Source organism: Stigmatopora argus, chromosome 5 (genome assembly GCF_051989625.1).
Source record: "Stigmatopora argus isolate UIUO_Sarg chromosome 5, RoL_Sarg_1.0, whole genome shotgun sequence".
In the NCBI taxonomy this organism is placed as follows: domain Eukaryota; kingdom Metazoa; phylum Chordata; class Actinopteri; order Syngnathiformes; family Syngnathidae; genus Stigmatopora; species Stigmatopora argus.
In genome coordinates, this window is record NC_135391.1 from 3,110,173 (window position 1) to 3,125,396 (window position 15,224).

The window sequence follows — 15,224 nt, forward strand, 5'->3', positions numbered from 1 at the left end:
TTGTCCTGCAAATCCAGTGGCTTTTTATACCACAACATTGGCTGGCTGCTGGGGATATTAAAATTTAAGCGCATGGGTGGAAATTAAATAAAGCGTCATTAGGGGCAGCTGCTCTTTGGCTGGTCCGACGGTGGGCTCGGAGGCCAGCGGGAGAATGAATGAGGTGGAGGGTGCCGCAGCACTGCAATGAGACACTCTAATTTATAGAAGCATTAAAAGATCGCATCATCTCATCGTTATTCTGCTCTTATCACAAGCCGGCATCCTCGCGGAAGATTCGTACAACTTTTTTAGGGTTTTACTTGAATTAAATTAGCATTTCACACCATTATGCTTAAATGGTTCATCCTTGCCCCTTTCTGTTTATTTATTCATTTATTTATTTCATGAATAAGCTATTCCTATTCCGTTCTGACTGTCAAAACAGGTTTTGCGTTTTTGTTTTTTGTCGCACATTTGTCAAAGTGTGGCCAAATCTGGCCCGCCGCATCATTTTGTGTGGCCCGCGAAAGTAAATCATGAGTGCCGACTTTCTGTTTTAGGATCAAATTAAAATGAAGAGTATAGATGTATATTAAATTTCCTGATTTTCCCTCTTTTAAATCAATAATTGTAATTTTTTAATCCATTTTTTCTGTGTTTTTAGTTCAAAAATCATTTTGTAAAATCTAAAAATATATTAAGAAAAGCTAAAATAAACAGGGTTTTAGATCTATAAAAAACGGAATATTCAGGGATTTTAATCCAGTTCTTTTAATCCATTAATATAAAAAAATCTAAATATTATATCTAAAATGGTCCGGCCCACGTGAAATCAAGTTGACGTTAAAGCGACCCGCGAACCAACCCGAGTCTGACACCCCTGACTTAATCAATTCACTAACATTTAGTGAAGTAATACAACATTTTTGACTAATTATGGGTAACTAACCGTGGCTAGTATTCAAGCCTGTCGTCAAAGAGGAATATTTATGTCAGTTATAATGAAAAATAATACAGACACAGCCTGATTCTGCCCTGGAAAATTATTCAACTTTTCCAATTTGTTATTAAATTGCATTTTATTATATGTATGCCGTGTTCTTTTGGACTAAAAGTCGTACAAAATAACACAATAAAGAGGAAAAAAATATATTAGTCACACTCGAGTATAAGTCGCATTTTGAGGCGGGCATTTTTTTTATTTTTTCAGAAATCAAAAACAAACATACGATAAGTAACAATAGAAAAAATGAGAACAACAGGCTAAATAGCCATCTGTTAAAATCCCAGTATTTTAGATGAGATAACTTTATTCATCCCGTATTTGGGAAAATTCATTTTTCAGTTAGCTATAGCCTAAAAACAACATGGCAGGCTTTCAGGGGTCTGAAAACAAACCAACAACATTTAAGTCGCACTAGAGTATTTGTCTCAGGCCAAACTAGGAAAAAAGTGCACCTTATAGTACAGAAAATACGGTAGTCGCTTTTGAATTTCAAAAGACGAACTTTATTTCTTGCTGTTGCAGTCGAATAATCATTTTTAATTCACCTTTTCTTTTTTCCACCACTCACTCGTCTGTGTACATCAACCGAGGGGAGGGGTGTCGTACCCTTAACAGGCAGCCACGCAATAATGGACATGTCGAAGCAGCGGGGGGCCCCTGGTGTTTGGGTTTTGTCAGGAGACGGAGCCCAGAGCGTGTCAGGCTCCCATCCATGAGAAGACACAAGTGGCTCCTTATTATGGCTTAATTAGCTTGTGTACCCAGTGGACATTGCTGCAGGGGCTGGGAATTGGGTACTTGATGGACCCAAACATGACATCTTGAAACAGTCACACTGCTCAGTGCACGCTGCTGTGGCTGCTTGACGTCTGACTCCTCTGCTCCTCCCCTCTGTGCTCTTCCACGCAGGTATCCAACTGGTTCGGCAACAAACGGATCCGCTACAAGAAAAATATCGGAAAGTTTCAGGAGGAGGCCAACCTGTACGCCGCCAAGACGGCCGTAAACGCCGCACACGCGGCAGCCGCCGCCGTGCAGAACAGCCAGGCCAACTCCCCTACTACACCGAACTCCGGTAGGCACTCCTACATCGTGAAGAAGAGATGAAAAAAAAAATACAAATAAAAGACGACCCGCCTTACACCTCGGGCTTTAACCCGCCGCCTGGTTCCTGCGTTCCCTCCCTCTATCCACCCTATTCACACTTGCGAGAGTGACAGGCTCAGCTCCCAGCTTGGGGATCACAGTGTCTCCCGTCTATAAGACACTTGGCGCCGAGAAAACTCATGCATAAAAGGGAGCGTTCCTGCCTCGTGAACCGAGAAAACATGTATTTTTGGAAAAGAACAACAAAAAAAGCAAAAAAAAACACAACAATGCATATCTGAATATTGCCATGAGGTTTGTTTTTCCTTGACTTTTCTGTCAACCGGCTGTCATTTTAAATGTAATGGTACGTAGTCACGTAGAACGGCATTTATTTTTTTATTAAGTGTAAACATGGAAGCCAGGAGCATTTTTTTGCTAGGTTTGTTTAGCATTGTAAAATGTCGAATTGCGATCGGGATTGGACTGGGATGAAGTGCGTCAGGATTTGGTAAGCTTATGAAGTGGTCCCTTTTTCTTGCATCCAGGATTCCAGATGAAAGATGAAGAGTTTCAGCTGGATTCTGCAGAGAGCAAAAACACTCTTTTAACCAACATGTTTACTGGTACTGGTCTTTTCATAAGATTCTTCTTGTTCTTATCATTTATCATGTGATCCCCCCCGTCAGCCCGTGTTAGATTGGGAGTAGATGATGTGGAGAAATTGGGAGCTTCAGCGACCAACCACATGTTAGAGCCCCTTGTGTCGTGTGATTTTCACTCCATTTGTACCCTCATTTTGGTGGGAAAAAAAATAGAAAGCCTTTCTCCAGTCCTCTTCTTTGTCAAACCATCCATTTATTTATTTTGCTTCTTTTGATTTCCTCCTTCACTCTGGTAGTTGCTTGCTTTATGAGCATAGTTGTACTTGTCTCTTTGAGTTGGGTTCCATTTATTCACACCCGTTTGCGTGCGTGGCAATGTGCATTCTTATTATACCCCGTTCATGTTATTCAGCTACTTACATTTTCCTTTTCTAGGTTCCTCAGGTTCTTTTAACCTCCCAAACTCTGGGGACATGTTCTTGAGCATGCAGAGTCTGAATGGGGATTCTTACCAAGGGGCACAAGTCGGAGCCAATGTACAGTCACAGGTAGGATTAACCATCAGGGACAGTTCCTCACTGATAGTGCGGAGAGCTGTCCTTGTGTTGCCTGTGTACTGAGCCATCCACAGTGCAGTCTGAAGTACGTTAATGCCAAAAAAGGGGGGAAAATATTAATGCAAGTCCAAATTTGGCAGTCAGATGATTCATATATTTTTCGGATGGAAGATTTGGCTGGTGAAATATGTGTAAGAATTCCAGACATCCTAAGTGAAGGTGTGGTGAATGCGTTTGGCTTTGACTTGAGCTCTTGGGTTGGTATTTTGGGTTTTTGGTAATGTGTTTCTCCTTTTGTTACTGTCCTTGAAAAACCTCGTTTGTCTCATTGTGAAATTGCTTTTGGTTGCTGTCTATCATTTTGTATTCTTAATGAGTAGATGTTCTCACTGTGCATTTACAGCTATGATATCAAGTTCTCTTTTTTTTAAATTAATTCTATAATCTATATCAGGGGTGTCCAAAGATTTTGGTCTGAGGGCCGATTTGAGGAAAAAACAAAAGCTGAACAAAATCTTTGCATTTTATTTTGTTAATTGGGTTTATTGGGTGAAAAAAATGTAAAGGCAAAAAGGAAATATGTCAGTTGACAGCAAAAAAGTAAAGAAAATAACGACTCTCATTGTATTATTATTATTTTATACCCACACGCATATACCGAGGTACTGTTAAACTTACAATCTCCATCTAGTGTTAAATTAAGAAGTATGACACAACATAGGCTTAACTTTAACTTCTTGTGCAGGCTATATTGAAGGAAAATTCCCAATTTACTGCCTGAGCCATAGTTTGGACACCCCCAATCTATACTATATGCACAGTATAAAAATATATATCAAGCAATTATGAATACTATAGATCATTCTAAATACTCTAAGAGATGGCTAGAGTTCGTTGAGTATTTTAATTCCTTAAAAACAAGGCAATTGATTATGATAGCAATAGCAGCATTTACTCTGTTAGAAAATCTTATTAGAGTTTTGTTAGGAATTGTGGTTTGCCTCTTTTCTGTCTTTGGAATCGTGACACTCTTTCACCCAAGTTAGTGTTTTTCACTGCGCATGTTTACAGTGAGTGTTGCCTCGCAGCCATCCACTAAGTTGAACGGTTTGTCCACCTTGTCTGTCCCTCCAGGTGGATACCCTGCGCCATGTTATCAGTCAGACGGCAGGATACAGTGATCCTCTTGGTCGAAATCCTATGTACAGTCCACACAATTTAAATGTAAGTACAGGAGCTACCACTAATTTATGTATACAAGTACAAAATCTGTCTATAGAGTTACACTATATAGTATGTTACATTATACTGGTTAGCGACCATTCCAGTCTTTTAAATGCCTTTCGCTATAAGGTCAATGTACATTTTCTACACTTCCCCCAAGGAGTTAATAAGGAAAAGCTGAAAATGGATGTCCTATTGATACTTCATTCAAATATTTTCCATTCCGCTTATCCTCAAACATCGCAGGGGTGCTGTAGCCTATCCCAGCAAACAGCAGGCAGTATGCTGGGACCACCATGAATTGGTTGCCAGCCAACTGCGGGGCACATTGAGACAACCATGGGCGATTTTTCCATGTTTTGAGTTGTGGGAATTAAGAAGGTTGGAATCCACCAATGGATTGAACCCTTGATCTCAGAATTATGTGTTAGATGTGGTACCGTATTTTGCTGTTTAGTATACCCCCCATTTAATATACCTGAGTATATTAAACGGCAGGGGTATATTAAATGGCGCACAAATGAGGCTCAAAAAAGCAAAAATCATTTAATATACCCGAGTATATTAAACGGCAAAATACGGTACCTGTATTCAATCCACTTGGCCAATCAGCTGCAAATTTGTCTACATGTCCGTTTTCTTGTGCTTTGACAAAATTCAGTTATAACTGCTCACTGTAAAGACTCCTAAGGTATTGTTTTCCCAAATCTCATCAGGGAAATAAATGACATAACGTCCACTCTTTCAATTGCGTTCATATTATTGAATCCCTAAGACATAAAGGCCTGTTCATATACATGTGTGAAAAACAGTCAACAGTTTCTATTCGAGAAAACGTTGTCGTCCGTCGAGGCAGCTCGCGGTGTCATTTTGTCCCCGCTGAAGCCTTATTACTCTAAGCTTTTCCGACATGTCTCCCTCCAGCTAGATCAAGTGCTTTTCACTTTCTCACAAGGTTTCTCACTTCCATGTGAACTGTAGACCTGTGTCTAGTGGCTCCGTGGAGCGTTGCACAATCCCGATTTAAAATAGCGATGAGCACTACTGAGTCATGCTCGGATTCACTCCCCCCAAAAATCAACCCAAATAAGAACAAATCTGACAATCGAGAGTCACAGAAAGCAAAATCTATGCTCCAATAAGTTGTTGCACTGCTTTTGTTTTTATCCAGAAAGTGCTTCGTAGACATATTAGCATAGACTAACCTTTAGCGTTGTTGACGATGACGTAGACGGATCCAGTAAAGGCTAGGTCATGCCTAGAGCGAGGCAAAATCAGGCTGGCTAAGACTGGCTCTCTTGGCGAGGCCCTGCCTTGTCACTTCCATTCAGCTCCCCCAACCTCAGCCAGGCCAAGCCCTCCCTCCTCCTGACTGGCAGGAGAATATGTAGCGACAAGCTGCCGGACGCCGCTGAACTCTGTTCGGACACTGATTTGCACCATCTCTCCCATTAGATGGCAACCAAAAAAAAACTTTTCTTTGCAGATTTGACAGCTCAAAGCAAGCTCAAATTTATGGTACTCGGACGTTTCGTCGAAAGACGTTTGGTCCCTGGACGTTTGGGACCCGGATGTTTGGTCCCCAGACGTTTGGTCGACTGGACGTTTGGTAGGACGGACGTTTGGTAGAACGGACGGTTGGTCGCCGGGTTGTTACTGTTGAAACCAGCTCTCAAAATTATAATCATGAGTGAGAGAGAGTGAGTTTAATATCTAAATATCTAATATCAAAATATCAACAGTAAATCCAGCTCTTGATTATCTTTTGAATTTTTTCTTACAAATTCTTGAAGTGGTAGAGACACTTCGTGATGGAAGATTTTGTACACTAAGGTGGCATCAGCATATTTAACAGTATTGTCCCAGTTCAAGCTTTTTTGGTTTTCTGTCCAATAATTTTAGAGTTTGGTTACGGTTTCAATTGGTTTTGGCGGTGTCTTGCATGTCAAGGACGAATTTGTTAGGTATTTTCCGGGCTAGTTTAACACTCTAAATCAAGGGTGTCAGACTCGGGTTGGTTCGCGGGCCGCATTAACGTCAACTCGACTTTATGTGGGCCGGACCATTTTAGATATAATATTTAGATTTTTTTTAATAAATGGATTAAAAGAACTGGATTAAAAGCCCTGAATATTCAGTTTTTTTATAGATCTAAAACAATGTTAATTAGAGCTTTTTTATATATTTTTAAATTATACAAAATGATTTTTGAACTAAAAACACAGAAAAAATGGATTAAAAAATTACAATTATTGATTTAAAAGGGGGAAAATCAGGAAATGTAATATACATCTATACTCTTCATTTTAATTTGATCCTAAAACATAAAGTCGGCACTCATGATTTACTTTCCCGGGCCGCACAAAACGATGCGGTGGGCCAGATTTGGCCCCGGGGCCGCCACTTTGACACAGGTGCTCTAAATTGTCCCTAGTGTGAACGATTATTCATCTCCATTCAATTGGCTGGCAACTAATTCAAGGCTGTAATCGCCTATAATTGGATGGGATAGACACCAGCACCCCCATGGCCCTTGTGAGGACAAGCAATATGGAAAACGAATGAATGAATGAATTGGTTTTGCGGGATTTCAGGAGAATTTTGGGTTTAAAAGTATCATAACTGTATTTTAGATGAGGTGTCTGATAATTTTCGTGTTTGTGTTTTTAGACAAATGGAGGTTGGCAAGATGCAACAACTCCATCTTCTGTGATATCTCCGACTGAGGGACCCGGCAGTGTGCACTCGGATACCTCTAATTGATCTAATTGATTGAGCTCGCAATGCATTTCAGCCTCAAGCTAGGCATAAACTCTTAAGTCTAGCTGCACAACTGCAGAGGACCTCCATACCATTTTCTTTTTTGAAATCCCACAACAACTTTGAATCAACTTTTCATGATTGCAGTTTTTTTTCGTCCAATTGCTCAAGTTTAAGCGCACATATTTTACGTGCCAATAATAAACAGCCCTCTGCTATCCGTCCAACGTTCTTTTTATCTTCTGTATTGAAAATACAGGACGTGTTTATTCACGTGACATTTGAAATGTCAAATGTATGTGATTATTCTCCTTTTATATTTGGAAAACACTTTGCTCTTTTTGAATGAATGGATAAACGCAGCTGTTCATGTAACTGTTAGCGGCTTTTTGTGGTTACTTCCAAGATTTAATTTACTTTACTACTGTACACACGAGTACAAGCCAATGATTACTCGCGGTACGAAGCATAAAGGCGCGTTATTGATTGGATTTCCATGATCTGACACCATCCCATATTTTATGTGATGTATATATGTAAACATTTTTGTACTGCTTGTGGAAGCCGTCCAATCACCAACAGCAGATCATAACAAAGAAGACCCCCGGTGAAACAAAACTTGTACAAATCAAAACTTAAGAGTACTTAAAAAAGGTACATCCCAACAATCAAAACACAGCTTTATTGCCTCATTACAATCCACGCCAACAAATTCCATCGTTTCCGTAGCTTAGAGTGCTCACATACTACCTCTAAAAAAGATATTTACCATTTTTTTTGCCCTACTTATTTTCTATTCTTTCACTTGTTTTGATAACATCTTGCCACACTGTAAATGTTCTCATTCTCTATGTAATGTAATGTATATTTTAATCTTTTAATAAAACTCAGTTGCAACATTGCAGCGTAAAATGACAAAAACATCAAGTGAATCTGATAACATTAATACAATGGAAAAAAAGCAGAGCGAGTACAGTGTTGGTTTGTGGCTTTTATTAAGGGGGGTGCGATAACATTGTGATAAATTAACAGTAAAACTGTTGTAAATATTGGGGGGAAAACATTTTGAATGTTGCTCATCTTACTACTAAATCATACCCAAAAAGAAAGAAAAAAAATCACTATTAAGACTGTAATGCATAGAGGTTTCAGTACTATTCAGAACTGTATATTTCCAGCTCTGTTCAACAGGGTTCAAACTTCTTTTCTCTTTTTTCTATTGTATGTGATTCTGAAACTAAAAAGTCATGACAAATGATTTGTGGCAGTGATACAAATGTAATAAAAATGTTCAGTGTTGCTTTCTAACCAGACGACACCCTGGACTGAAAAGTCTTCTTTGTGGTAGTTGTGTAATTTAAAATATGAATAAAACTTTTGCTTTGATGACAGCATTATTATTTTTTTTATTTGTGATGTCTTATTACAAGAGCAGCACACAAGAACACAAATGCATAGGCATATACAGTGGTACCTCGACCTACGATCAGCTCTACCTACGCAATGGTCGAGGTACGATGAAAATTTCTATCGAATAATTCGCCCTAGATACGATGAAAATTTCGAGATGCGACCAAGCCAGGTGGCCATGACATGAGAGGCTGTTTATCATTGTAGCGCACTGTCTTTTTTGCCGCATCTCTTTCGTGTATGACAGATATCTACGAGCAAAAGAGGGCTTTCTGGGTAATGAAGTATACTCGTGTACACAACACCGATAGCCAATGGCACCCTTTCTCAGTATAAAACTTCATTACACACAATCAATACGTGGGTAGGCTGTTATTCCTTCCTTAGCCTGTTAGCTCCCACGATCGCTTTTTCAAGACTACTTCTCGTTGGCAAGTGGTCGTGCGTTATCCTATTGTGGGGACATTTGTGTGCATCATTTTCGGAATATTTTGAAGGGAATACAACAACAAACAGCCCATCGATAGCGAATGTGAGGGTGGAGGCGTGGCAAACAGCTAACCCGCCCAGAACGAAGGTAAAAAGAATTAAAACAAAATTAGAATTCAGTTTTTTGTAAAGTTACATTAAACGTATGTTTGAGTGTGTCTGTATATATATTAATCCAAGTTAATTTAAATGTGTTTGTTCGTTTACGAGTGCGTTGTTGCCGTGGATAAAGTCCCCCCGAACCCCCCCCCCCCCCCCCCTGCCTGGCTCTATGTCCGTCTGTGTATCCTACGCGAAATGCGTCTAATTTTAGTTATATTAAACACATTTTATTACTATTAAACCACTAGTTATGTGTTACTTTGTTAATAGATGGCGAATTAGAAGAAAATAATCCAATTTCCTGTTTTTGGTGCTTTTTCAGAGGGTTGGAACGAATTAGTTTGTTTTTAGTTAATTTTAATGGGAAACGTTCGCTCGAGTTACGAAAAACTCGACATACGATCTCAGTCCTGGAACGGATTAGGATCGTATGTCGAGGTACCACTGTACTATAAAGTATGTATGCTAAATATGAAATCATTTTGAGTTTTTGGCCCATTACATTTTTTCTTCGCCATTTACATTAGAATCTATTAGCGTAATATACGTTTTCAAATTGATATATTTACTTCCTCAACTTCAAGCTTTGGATTTTAAGTACTGCACTCAGCAAAATTGGCCTCAGAACCATTTAAGTAAAGACATTCCATTTTCCAAGATTACACCTATTAGAGAATTCTCGTAGGTTCATTAAAGATGACAATATAAGTGAGTAAAATGCACTAGGAAAAGCATGCCTCATTAAATATGGAGATTTAAAATTACATCACAAAAAGCACCAAGCAAGTGTCGATTAAATTAGAAAAAGATAGCACTTACTGGTTAAGTAGCGATTTTATTATATTAGATAAAACATCTATTTTTTTGCTAATATGATTTAGTGCTTATTGGGCAATGTTCACAGACCCATGTTATAATGTATTCCACTACTATAGTGGTTATGAATATTGAAATATATTATATTTTTGAGGGGGTTTCAGACAGATGTATGTAAATTCTCTGAGCGTACACTATATTAAATATAAAGTACACATCATATCCCTAAATTAATCTTAGGCTAGGGTGAGGGTTAATAATAATAATTAATAATAAATTTAGAGTCAGGAATCCATGCGAATCCAACGAAATTGTAAAAATATGTCAATATTAATTGACCTATAAAAAACAAAAGGCATCTACTAAATTGTTTTTATGCAACTGTTGTTTATTATAGATCAAGGGTGCCGGACCATTTTAGATATAATATTTAGATTTTTTTTAATAAATTGATTAAATGAACTGGATTAAAGGCCCTGAATATTCAGTTTTTTTAAGATAAAAAAGAATGTTTATTTTAGCCTTTTTATATATTTTTAGATTTTGCAAAATTATTTTTTAACTAAAAAACACAGAAGAAATTGACAAAAAAAATTACAATTATTGATTTAAAAGGGGGAAATCAGGAAATGTAATATACATCTAAACTCTTCATTTTAATTTGATCCTAAAACAGAAAGTTGGCACTCATGATTTCCTTTTTTGGGCCGCACAAAATGATGCGGCGGGCCAGATTTGGCCCCAGGGCCGCAACCTTGACACCTGTGTTATAGATATTTAAAGTTCACGTCTAAGGCAAAAAATTGAAAGTAAAGAACTATTTCTCATGCATCATAATGTGATATATTTCCAACTTTAATTACAATCAATGTGGATGATCCAAGTGTACGTTTTTTATAACTGAAATTTATTCATTTTTGTTACCTATTACCTTCATATAGTTAACAATAACAGCTGGACGATGCCCATATAGTGCACATAGTACATCGTCGATACCGACTTCCCACGTGTAGTAATGAGAATTCATTAGATTTCCGCATGATACAGTTTTGTTCTCAGTCCCTGTCTACGTATTCATATTTAATATTTTGTGTTTCCCACTGTATTAACAGCTGTGCCTTGTATTTGCCATCTGCAGACAATTTCCAGTACAGAGATTTGTAATAATCCCATGTTTTCTTCTTGCAACTCTCTCAAAAGACAGCGAACTGCAGATTCTTGACAGGTGTGCAGACGTTTGCTGGGGGAGACGGAGCGAGGAGGATTATTACTGCATTATTTAGTTTTCCTGAAATAAACACACACATTGGCTGCCTGGAATGATGTGTGACTATAAAGTCAGCATTGTGCTGTGCTTGCAGCGGCAGCCAATTATGATTTACGCCGGCCACCGAGCCAGCACTGCTTCTTTCCTTCTCTAGCAAGAGCCACTTAGCACTGAGGATTTTCCACCTCTACCCTCTCATTTGCTCTGTATCTCCCCTTTTTATGACCTTTTTACATTCACCTTGGCTTGTTCTTCCACTTGCTATCACCACCGTGGCTCAGGTTGCACTCCACAGTCTAGTTTCAGTATAATAACTTGACACTTCACATTGCATTAGTCTTAGTCCTGACAACAAGGTTATGTGACCTATAGTGTCAGAGAGCATACACCATACTTGCTCGGAGAAGCTATTTATCAAGACAGCTTTGGGCCACCTATGATTCAGAGCAGAACAAATAAAGATCAGTTCTACAGAGGACATACAGTATTTGTCCACAACCAAGCGAGTGAACGTATTCAAACTGTTCAGGCTGGCTCTGAACCAATAGGGTTCAATAAAATGGTTAATGTTAATATGCAAGTAGGTGTTTTTTGGGGGTGTAAACGTTATCGATATTCTGTAATTGGCATTTTAAAGCATTCTGTTAGTCAGAATTAGGATGCATTTCGCTGAAGAAAACTAAGATTGAGCATGTCAGTGCTCTCCATTGGAGGGGAAATCGGGAATGTTATTTGAATACCAAAAAAACAAAAACAAAAAAACAAGAAGCCCACTGGCATCCGGTTGTAACCTGTTATTAGTCGGACTTCACATATATGTGGTATTTAAATTTTGTCGACTGAATTACTGCTGTGTGAAAGGGAAAACAGCCAAATGTTAATTTATGGGTAAATAATGAACACATTACCAATTTTAAAGTACAAATTACTAATTTTAAAGTACAAATTACTAATTTAAAGTACACATTACCAATTTTAAAGTAGAAATTACTAATTTTAAAGTGCAAATTACTAATTTAAAGTACAAATGACCAATTTTCAAGTACAATTTACTAATTTTCAAGTACTAATGACCAATTTTCAAGTACAAATTACTAATTTAAAGTACAAATGACCAATTTTCAAGTACAATTTACTAATTTTAAAGTCAAAATGACCAATTTTCAAGTACAAATTACCAATTTTAAAGTAAAATTACCCATTTTAAAGTAAAAATTACCCATTTTAAAGTAAAAATTACCCATTTTAAAGTACAAATTACCCATTTTAAAGTACAAATTACCCATTTTAAAGTACAAATTACCCATTTTAAAGTAAAAATTCCAAACTACAAGTCAAAACAACCATGTAAAGTCTGTTTCTTCCAAAAATTAATTACTGTTATTTGCTGACACAAAACAAATGCCTATTGCTGCAGTGGTAAACTACAGTCAAAAATACACCCTAGCCCTTTAATAAAGTGAGAACTTGGCTTCTCTCTAAAATTTAGACCAATTTTGATATATTAGGTGTCCTGAGAAATTAAGTTGTATTGCAGAAAAGTTAAGTCAACGTGCAGTATTTCTTTATATCACAATACAATACATAGTGGGACTCAAATATTGGACAAAACTTTATTTGCTTGATCAGAGGCTGGCAAAAAGATACCAAAAAACAGCCAGGCCAAAATAAAGAAAGGACAAGGCAAAAAAATCAATACATATGGTGTATTCGCTTTCAACAAAGGTGACAAATTGGCAAAGAGCACTAAAACAGAGAATTATATAAGGACTAATGACACTCAGGTATGTGCACTCAAGTGATTAGGGGAGACATGATTGCCATACGGGGCAAAATAGAAAACCACCAAAATAAAACCAGATGGTAATCAATGCCGTTGAGGGTGACGTGTAGCAGTAGGATATCTTTTCCCAACATTTTATGGGTCTTCAGGAGGATAAAAAAGGGGAAAAAACGATGGGTCACTGAGCTGCTCTCTTTCATTTTATAGCTTGCGAGCAAACCTATGTCACCATTACACAATCGCAGCATTAGGGAAGGTGTTTATCTTATTCATGTCTCTCTCTACTTCCCTGGGGTCCACTGGCCCCTGTCTGCTTCCTGGTGCTTGTCTGGGAGTCCAAGTCTTTGCGGCACCAGGATCATTTTCCCCTCTCTAGCTCTTGTCACTTGTATGGGCCCAGCTAATTCATCTTGCTAATGGCAGGTGGGTCAGTTCAGTGCTGTAATTGTGATTTCCATGCACTTCTCTTTCTCTCTCTTTCTTATTTTTTAAATCTACCACAGCTCCTTGATCTGAAAAAATGTATATATATGTACCGCATTTTATGGACTATAAGTCACCCTTGTCTATAGTTACCGTATTTTCACGACTATACGGCGCATCATATTTTTAGTGTCAATAACGAGTGCTATTTCTGTATTTTACACACACAAAGGGCGCACCGTTTTTATAGACGCAGCATGGCAAAACATACACCAGCTTAAACATACACGCTACACCCACACGCTAAAAACACATTTTTAAAAAGTCAACGGAAGCAAAACTGAGTTCCGTTGTACTTTATTTAGCCATTTTACAATGTACTCACGTCATCATCACCCACAAATCCATCAAAGTTGCTTCATAAAGCTGTGTAGATGCCAATCGCCAGGCCACAATCCATTCGCAAATAGTAGCTAGCTAGTAGCTAGCGTCCATGCTTCGTAAAACTGTGTTGATGCCGATCGCCAGGCCACAATCCATTAGGTGTATTGACAAAAGAACTATATATCCCAGCAGTCACTGCGCAGTACTTTTTCTACGGGGAAAATAGTAGAGTCGGGGGCTGTTTGCCCTAGTTGTGAGAGCTGTAGAGGATGGTGTACCCTATCGACTGATTTATTTTATTTTATCGTGATAACAATTTTAGTATTGGTCCATATATGAAGCGCACTGGATTATAAGGCGCTCTGTCTATTTTGGAGAAAATTTAAGACTTTTATGTGCGCCTTATAGTCGTGTAAATACGATAGGTTGGACCTGCGACTGAAACTCAAGTGCAACTTTTTTTTTCTCTCTGACCACCGGAAGTCTGCTACGTCTTGTTTGGAGATTTTTTTGGCTATATTTAATCTTTTTTTTACTATTGTTACTTTGACATGTGTTTGTTCTTGGTTTCTAAAAAAAACTGCCCTCCCAAAAATGCGACACACCTGCAAACATTGTTCAAATACAATCATTTTCACATAGCTTTTTCCATGATCTGGTCATTAGTTTTGATGTTTTCTATTTTTATATGGACATTTGAACGTCTCCACAGCTTTCAAAAATATATAAAAATGAATAATGTGGTATGAATATGAGGAAGTGTATTTTATTCTTTGAGCTAACAGGTATTTTCGGAGAAAGAGTGACCAGAATGAAGTCAGCTCTCCGAGCAGTGGAAGTCGCTGGGGCATGAATCTCCAGAGAACGCTAGACGCCGAATGAGCCCGGGCTGATTTGAGTCAGGAGGAAGGTCGTCACCACACAAATGAAAAACATGAGAAGTGGTTCAAGGTCTAATCAAGTCCTCAGACTGCACTCACTGGGAGCAATTAAGTTCCTCCCCCTCGCTCAACAAAGGTAACCAGATCCTCCTATTGACATTCTCAATAAAAGGTCATTTATTGTACATGGACCAAGTGATCAGGCTCCATTGCCTTTGCAACCTCATAACAAAAATAGCTCGGCAATAAACGGCTATGTTATGGATCGCCTTTTGACCCCGGGTGTCATTTGTAAAAGTGAAAAGCACATTGGTATGTATTTTTTTTTGTTGGATTAGCAATTATTTAAGGGAGGGCTTACGTACGTAATGAATGTATGATATTGGTTGTGTATCGGCAATCAACACTCACAGCTCTTCACTGGATGAATAGTAAATCCTGGAATAAAC

General features: G+C 38.2%; 1 protein-coding gene across 9 annotated transcripts in view; it reads left to right on the forward strand.

The window, feature by feature from the left end:
• pbx3b (pre-B-cell leukemia homeobox 3b) overlaps positions 1–8,614 on the forward strand; it is a 97,524-nt gene extending 88,910 nt beyond the window's left edge. For 5 of the 9 annotated variants that reach the window (XM_077600927.1, XM_077600921.1, XM_077600923.1 and 2 more), the window contains 5 exons: positions 1,898–2,063; positions 2,623–2,700; positions 3,115–3,227; positions 4,371–4,460; positions 7,131–8,614. In XM_077600927.1, the coding sequence (XP_077457053.1) occupies positions 1,898–2,063; positions 2,623–2,700; positions 3,115–3,227; positions 4,371–4,460; positions 7,131–7,223 (540 nt within the window). In that variant the 3' untranslated portion in view covers positions 7,224–8,614. The remainder of the gene's footprint in view (positions 1–1,897; positions 2,064–2,622; positions 2,701–3,114; positions 3,228–4,370; positions 4,461–7,130) is intronic. The other 4 variants (XM_077600925.1, XM_077600926.1, XM_077600928.1 and 1 more) reach the window with 2 other exon arrangements.
• The last annotated feature ends 6,610 nt before the right edge of the window (positions 8,615–15,224 follow it).